Raw genomic sequence first — 8,616 nt, 5'->3', positions numbered from 1 at the left:
TATCACATACAGTATAGTTTGATTTAAACATGGAAAACATCACAATCAAATAATACACAAATGTATACATAGTTTATCTTATGGATTTTTCCCCATTCTGAAACAGTTTTACACAACAACACGCGTTTAAACTTTGAACACTAACGCCAGCCGACGGTCTTTTCTACGTGCAGAAACATCCACTATATAAATGCTCAGCGTTGATATCTCGCTCTTGATAAATGTTAAAAAGCCCAAGCCCTGGATGCCTCTCGGTGGTCATCGTGTTGCGGAGGTACGTCTTGACTCTCCTCATCGTGTGGAAGGACCGCTCTGCCGTAGCTATGGAAACGGGCATGCACATCAACACCATCATGCAAAGTCTTATGTTTGGATATGATGCCTCAGTGGCCACTCACAAAGATGTTTCCTGGTCTGGATACTCAGCTGGGGATGTTGTAGTCCAAGGATCTTTCTGTTCTTTTCAACGACCACATTGTATTGGGATGACATGATAGTATGTATTTTTTTCGCACTTCATTATTGCTAAGAAATTATCTGCTGAATCACAGTTAGACATGTGGGCGTCTGATTTCATGTGGCTCAAAACTACCTTGGATATTTTGCTCCAATCTCTCAATACTGTGGTGACTAATGTTTTCACGCGAGCATCAGGGCCAGCAATCGGATGGCATTGGGCGCAGTAGACACCATCAGAATAGCGTAGCCATGGATATGACACGAAATACTTTGGTTGAAGGGTTTGAAACCGTCCTTGAGCATACCTAAAATTAAAGATAATTCGAACTCGAAGTGTTGGTTTACGAGTCCTCGACGCTAACCGTTACGCCACAGGGACTTATGAAAAGTCTTTAATAACTTTTCAAACGAGTTATTGCCGAATATGTCTATCAAATTGTATTATATGTTTATAAATTCTTGCTCTGAAAATGTCACCAAATTAACAAAAACACATGCTATTATACTATTTATTCATTTAAATTTCCTCTTACAGAATTAATTAGTATTTCAGTTAAGTGTTACTTTTCAAGTCTACAGAAGCGTTTGTATTTTTATAAATAATAGTTTACCTTGTTGGAAACTTGAAACTTGGAGCCTCATCCCAGTGTTTGGTCAGCAGGTTGAATTTGAATTCACTATCATATGGGACTGATATTGCTGGATTTGTTTCAAATTCGCCTGTACCCCCTTAGGGTTCAAGTTTTACACCGGATTTAGGCCATTTAGAATTTTCATTTTTCAAAATCGAAGTACTCCCGGGAGTATGAGAGTATGCCTGGCTACGCGCCTGTAAACGCTCGAACTTACAAATACATACGCTCAATCATGCAAGTACATACGCTCGGGTATACACCTTAACATACAAAAATCAAACTCTAAAACATAAAATATCAAACGCTCGGACATACAAGTATAATCGATTTGATAAACAAGAAAAAACGCTCGAACATAAAAATATATACGTGCGGACATGCATGTACATATCCTCGGACATACAAGATAAATTATTATAGACATACGCTCCGATATACACGTTTACTTGCTCAGGCATACAATAATACATGCTTAGGCATCCAGTGCTAGCGGTCGGACATAATAGCAATATATCGAATTAAAACGGATTTAATACTCACCAAAAGTACCAATAAATGCAGAAATTCCATATACAAGAAATGTAGATCAAATTTAAAGTGAAAACTGATGAGATATCAAAGTCACAACACTTCTTTGAAGACTTTTCATCCGATGATATATCAACGGAGGCGCCTTCTAACCTTTTCCCATTCAGAGCTAGGACGGCGCTCGCGCTACGCCGCTTCCGCTCAGAGTAAGAATTCGAGCCTTCAAGCGGTCGCAGGAGGGTGGATATAGGGACTAAGTTGAGCACAATGGCAGAAATGATTAGCATTACACCCTTCAACGTGTATTTCTCTATAAGGAACTCGCTAAGCGGCCCAAATACGAAACCGCCGAGTCCTCTTCCGCATGCAGCAATGCCGGTGGCGAGGGCTCGCTTTTTCTTGAAATAGTGGCCAACGAAGACGATGGCCAGTAAACCAAGTCCCGCGCCTGGAACTAGGAAAAGAAATTAATGGTGCTGTTTATTTTTCACACATATAACGTAATTACAACATTTTCTTTTTCTAAAAAGGTATGTTGATATAGTTATTTTGTTTCGTTATTCGATCAAACAGAAACTGGCAGCATCAAGAAAGGATTTACTTCTGTTACAAGCAACTGTTTTAAATGATATTTTAGCTCCTTGCGTTATAAGGTTTTAAAGTTACTTAAGGGAAACATATACATACACTCCAGGAGGAGTAAATAATCAGTGCATTAAGACAAAATGCATAAAGTGTTTTCCAAATACCACTTCGGTAGTAAAAAGCATGGATAGGATATTATGTTCAAGGCACCACATATCAAATTAAAAACATTCGGTCAAATCTTTTTCACGGGTAGCGTTCGCACGGGGTCTGTAAAAATCCCGCTTGTCGGGAATCACTCGCTGTTAGTAATCTTTATGTTCAACCCTCCCTCTACATGTTTTGTTAGATAAGCTGCTTTAGGACTATCCTAACTGTAAAAACGCTTTCCTTTCTAGATTAAAAAATATCCATTTAAAATACTTAAATAATATCAATGATGTATAGCATATGTTTTCAGGTTGTTTAAAAACGTAAATTAAAACTTACATAATATTTTGATAGTTTTTTTTTTTTTTTTTTAATTTTAGCCCGCTCTCAATTTCAAATCTATTGTCAGAGCACAAAGGGCTGGGACACAATTTCAACGACGTCTTTACCGAAATTACGTTGCATTCGCATGGAATTTGGCGCGCTTTTCTTAGGAATAAACAACAACAACGAAGAACATCAAAAAGTGAATATTACTCTTGGTGTCAACTTAGTGAAATATATAGCAATCCTACACTGAAATAACCAATTATCCTCTCCATATATGCATCCTAAAACGGCGCATTAGTGTATTTATCGAACGCGATAACGTCTTCTCCAATTACCTTTCTAATGTAATCAAACAATGTACGCAAAACTAAAAAACAATCAATTGAAAATAAAATCACTTAGGGACATGCATTCAGATACAAAGGTCAAAGATACCAAGAGACAGTTGATGACATGTATAAATATTTTAATGATTACGAATTGGCGTTGTAAGCGTAGCGAACAAGTCTTTTTCGAAATCAATATATTAAGATACTACTTCAGGTCATCTAACTGACTTCGAATACAACTTCTATGGCTTACAAATTGTCAAAGTAAAATCTGACGCAGGGGTTGTGTTTCGGATTAGTGGTAGTAGGCGGACCTTTAAACATCAATAAATGTTCAAACTCTAAATGATTAAATCTGGTACTGAAGGATTGCAAATCTGCAATTTCATACACTGACAATGTAGATTGTATTCTAAGACAGTTTTTCCACCCACCCCAGACCTGGATTGCCGGTCATTTAAGACGTAGACGATAAACTTATATTTCACCAAGGGAAAATCACAGACCCGTATGTAGGGGAGTATTTTGGGCAGACAGTTGTCACAAATTCGTCTTGTGGCATAGATCATTAGTGCACGTACATAAACAAACACTGTGTACACATAATATGGAACGATATATTTAAGTTTATTATATCCCTGTCCATTTCCTTTTTCATATCACACTGTGACAATACAGCACGCCGTATTGAAGAAACCGTATCATGCTACTGTCGTTTTCCAGACCCAAATCAGCATAGTAGTATGTGTTGAGTGCTACTTTAATAGGCATTTGTTTCATTCATTATTTTACCATATAACTTTACTATTCAGTAATAGCTTTTTTCAGGAAAGTACTTTAGTTCATAAATAATGTATTCAATTGCCGATTTTTGTTGATTGTTCAAGAAAATGCACTAAATCATCAATGTGATTAGTTTATGACCTCATTTCCGACATGGAAATTCCGGAAATGTCGTGTATGGTCTAAATATAGGTTCGTTGGTGCGTTAAAGCATTGCATAATCGAAGGAGACAAATACTTAAAGGAATATAACGGTATAACGTTTGAATCCTATAAATCGTCCAAGTTAACTTTTTCTTTCAATATCGGAGACAAATAGTAATAAAATGCGCAAAAAATGCACGGACTAGAAATTATTAAAATTATCATGGGGAGTACCCCCAAACACCCCTGTCAACACATTAAACCAAAAAATGCAAGGCGTACATATTTTCTTGCGAATGTTAGCACTATGCTCATACATGGAGTTTGTTTGATGGCCTCAGATATTTCAAAACATGCATGTTATCCATCCAAAATTTGTCAAAATCTCACGGCCTAGCAGACAACACATTTCAAATTCAGGCAAAAAACGCAGATTAGAATTTGGATTTGTGTCTAACTCAGTACCGAATAAAAACATCCAGGAAAAAAATAATCAGCAGTAAATAGCATCTAGAAGTATTGAATTTTTAGGGTCAGATAATGTCAGACATTACCTCTTCTAGATATAATTTTGACAGCTCCTGCACGAATACTGTTAACTGCTCCCGTAAAAAGTCGCGAGATTGCTCTCCCGTGGATAAGAAGCGTACCAGCCTAGGGTTTCCATTCCCATATATTGTTGCTGTCGCAGGATACCAATACTTACTGGTACCCTTCTAATTCCATTCGTTTAGTTGCGTTCGTGTAGATGCATTCGTCTGTGGTCTATACGCTTATTGACAAATGCATACTGCTATTGATGAATATTAATTTAGATTTCAATGGTCTTATTGCAGATTATAATTACTATTAGTTATTTAGTATTTATAGTAAAGTTGTAGTTTTGTACACAACCTAGTTATTAAGTTATTTAAATGTAAGAACTTGATACATGTCATATGTCGTTTAGACGTAAACACTAAGCAATAAAGTAAAGGCAACTTAAAGTTGTAAACATAGACAAATGTGTATGTCAATAACAAATAGGCACGAAGCAATTGCACGAAGACACCTGCCATTTAGACGAATGCACTTGCAATTTAAAATTAGAAATGTCATAAAGCAGCATGTATTAACTGGCGGATAATCCCTTCCATAAAAATTAAAGGTGAATTCATTTCCATTTCAATTGTGATGGCAAAATATCTATGATAGGTAATGCTATACTTAATAATGGCAGTTTTTAGCGTATTTATTAGAAGTGTTCACCGCATACCTTTAATTAGTAAAATGCACACTTCTAAGTGAACCAAACTTGACTTATTAAACTCTACAGTTTTTGTTTCAATATTAACAAAATACATGGACTTGTAATTAAGCTTTATTTTGTAAGTGATTGAATTCAACGTTTACCCTATTCCAAATATAGGATGTTGAGATTCGGAGGACTGAAATATCATAATCTGAAGTTTCAAAAGAAATCTGATAATTCGGCCGCCGTATTAGTGGAAAAATACGAGAAAAATGGCTCTTTATATTTGTTTGGTCATTTTGAAAATATTAGGCGCAATTATCATGATATTTCGATGTTTTTGTCAGGATGTTTTAACTTCGTGACCTGAATATTTTTGACTTTATTCCAAATGATCCCATGATCCTAATATTTCGTGATGTAGAATACGAGAGAAGTATTTTTTTCAACGAAAAAAACATGTTTCTTAAACCGTGGCTCTTTACAAAACTTTGAAAATGGTATAAATGTTGAAACTACATATAATTTTATAACATTGGTTACTGTTTTTCCACAAATTTCTTGGATATTAGCTAAAGATGGCTTTGCAGCTTTTGCCGAAAACAGTTATATTGCCGAAATTCATTATAAAAAAACGTATTGTAACTATACATCCGAGTTGTTAGGACTAAACACAGACATTTACTAGGCGACTCAAGCGACTGAAACGAATATGATAAATCAATAATGTCATATAATAAATCACCCCTAAATGAAATGTTACCACTGTGTGCTACATGCACATAAGATGAAGGAACCATGTTCGAGGATATGTTTGTGGCACATCCGTTTATTTCCTACAATACGCATGTTAACAATTATCTTTGGACCTAAATTAAACCGTGCTAGCATTTCCCATGTCAGATGAGTCTCGTGCAACATCGCGCCACTTTTTATTTCTTTACGTTTAAGTGAATAACATATGATATTTGAATTAAGAACAATTAAATATATAATTAGACACGTCTTTTAATTATAAAATTAAGTAATCGGCAAAAGACGCGATTTTTAGAGGAACTATTTGACGACTAAATTGATATAAATTTTATTCACGACATGACGACAGAAACAATGTCACAAGTGTGTTTTTGTGAAATGAAAAGAAAATGCGATGCCTCCGTAAATTTGTTTACAAATGGACAATGAAAGTTATGTAAGAAACCACAGCTATAATTTAATTACGTATTTAATTTGTTAATAATCGAAATGCATAACAACTTATTAGAAGTCTTTATCAATCAAAGTAGAAAAATTGTTTAATGCTTTTAAATGAACAGAAATTTATTTCATTTTTATTACAAACCTCTTAAATGAATTAAATCTGCACTCAGATTTTATTAAACAAAACGCTTCATTCCTCACAGTAGGTCATAAACGAGGATCATGATGCGAATGTTGGGGGAAAACATACTCAAGAAGAACGAGACGGATACAAGGGACGCCCCGAAGATGGCTACGGGTCGGTACCCATACACCGGTTCAAGGATACTCGCTATAGGACCTATGAAAATGCAAAGAAATAAAAATAAAAACATGTATATGTGAAAATTAGTTTTGTTGATGAAAAATGCTAAGCTTTCTATTTTTGTGATACAAATGAGGCTCTTTGCAACCAGTCAACAGCTTCTTCGAAATGCTTTTGAAAACAATCTGTAACATCTTGTACATATTACGTAAGATATAAGAACATATGTGTTACGGACAAAAATTAAAAATGCGGACGATAATATAGACGGACAAGAAAAGGCTATGAAGCATCGACGGAGTCTGCAATATAATTAAGTACGGAAACGAAAACATAATGCACATGTTATCATATAATATATTTAGTAACATTTTACTATAGAAATTCATTCCAGCAAAAATATGTGTTTCCACTGTTTCACGATGTCGTTAAAATGGCCGAAGGATACCTGGAAGGCCAACAAATACACACGCACATCATTTAAGGGGATTTAAACAAAATGATCGGTTGGTTCAATGAAAGTGCAATTAGTTCTACCGGTAATGGCACGTTCCCTGTTTTAGTAACGATGACTACCGGGAAACGCAGTTCCGGAAGTTTACAATCAATGAATGAAAACAAATCAGACAAGAGAGCGCTTTGTTGAAAAGTCTGTTTTTGCTTATTCTGCTGAGAAATGCAAACAGCAAGTAGTTAACTACATCATTGTAAGTTGAGCAAAATATATGTAAACTTTTTAATACCTCGGCATCAATATTTACTCGAAAACAAAGGCCACTTCAAATGTTTGATAAATATTTAAAGCGTCTTTGGAGCTGCGTTTTTGTGAATTTCAAATTTATTTTATAAATAACGACCTCACTATCAATTAATTCTATTTGATTTACAATCTGATTAAAACGTTAATTCTATGAAATAAAATTCAGGAAGTTAGTGCATTAATTCCCCCTTCTCGGAAAATAACCAAATGCTTGTAGTAACTCTAGTGTCAACCAAAACGATGGCAGTGCCCAGATAAACGTCGGCGGTGTCAACAAATAGAGTGGCAGTCGCATGACCACAGAAAGGAACGTTACAGAAGAACAATACTGTCGGGTGAAAATATATTGAATCAACAGTTGAACTTCGAAAGTTCTAACAAATGGAATATGATTTGAAAACAAGTCAATGTGAACCGCTAACAGTTACAAATATATTTATAGACCTTTAACTTGCTAAACGATGTCGGAATTTAATTTTCCGGAAATATCCACTCACCTATACCAAGGTAAGTTCCATTTAGCACAGAGAAAATCCAGTAAGTGAGACTCTTGCTCTCCTGAAAATATTGAAGGAGCTCCCTGTAGAAAATCCCGAACAAGTGAGTGATCCCGTCCAAAATTAGGCCCACCATAAACGCTGCAAAAGTCACTACCCATCCCCATCCTCCGTCCGGTGCGTTGTCATAGCATTTATGATTCTGTTCCATAGCCCCGGCGCTTTGTAAATAATGACTTTGATCTACCACAACAAATCACCGCCGCTATCACTGTCAGAATGAGATTGTTTGTCTATAAGGTCTCTAGTTATATCTGCGCCGTCGTCTTTCGGTTTGTCCATTCCTTGTCCCCCCTCCCCATGTTGAGTAAATACGGGCAGTTGTGATATTACAGACGGAGATTGATATCCTGGGTCAAAAATATAAGCTTCATCATGTTTGGTAAGCTATATTCGTTTTATTAAAAAAAGTCAATTGTTGATTACCATATAAACCTAGCTAAAATATGCACCAGGTGTAACACTACCCACGTGTTTTTCAAACGCAAGAAAGAAATCTTAATAAATAAATGATTTATATGTTTTATTATGAACAGCATCCGGTATAAGTTTGAAAATCCGGTTTATTTGTAAACTTATTTTTTATTATCTTAGATATCAACTTCAAAAGCGACACATATA

The 8,616-nt window shown here is 35.5% G+C and overlaps 1 protein-coding gene across 1 annotated transcript; it reads right to left on the bottom strand.

Moving 5' to 3' along the window:
• Window positions 1-224: 224 nt before the first annotated feature.
• On the bottom strand, window positions 225-8,146 carry LOC128219162 (monocarboxylate transporter 9-like). Its single transcript, XM_052926981.1, has 4 exons — window positions 7,936-8,146; window positions 6,625-6,714; window positions 1,776-2,076; window positions 225-321 (listed from the first exon to the last, which is right to left on the bottom strand). Exons 1-4 carry the CDS (start codon window positions 8,144-8,146, stop codon window positions 225-227), a joined length of 699 nt encoding a protein of 232 aa, XP_052782941.1.
• Between the last annotated feature and the right edge of the window lie 470 nt (window positions 8,147-8,616).

Source organism: Mya arenaria, chromosome 15, assembly GCF_026914265.1.
Source record: "Mya arenaria isolate MELC-2E11 chromosome 15, ASM2691426v1".
In the NCBI taxonomy this organism is placed as follows: Eukaryota; Metazoa; Mollusca; class Bivalvia; order Myida; family Myidae; genus Mya; species Mya arenaria.
The sequence above is the reverse complement of the archived record's forward strand: the minus strand, read 5'-3'. Positions and strand labels throughout refer to the sequence as shown.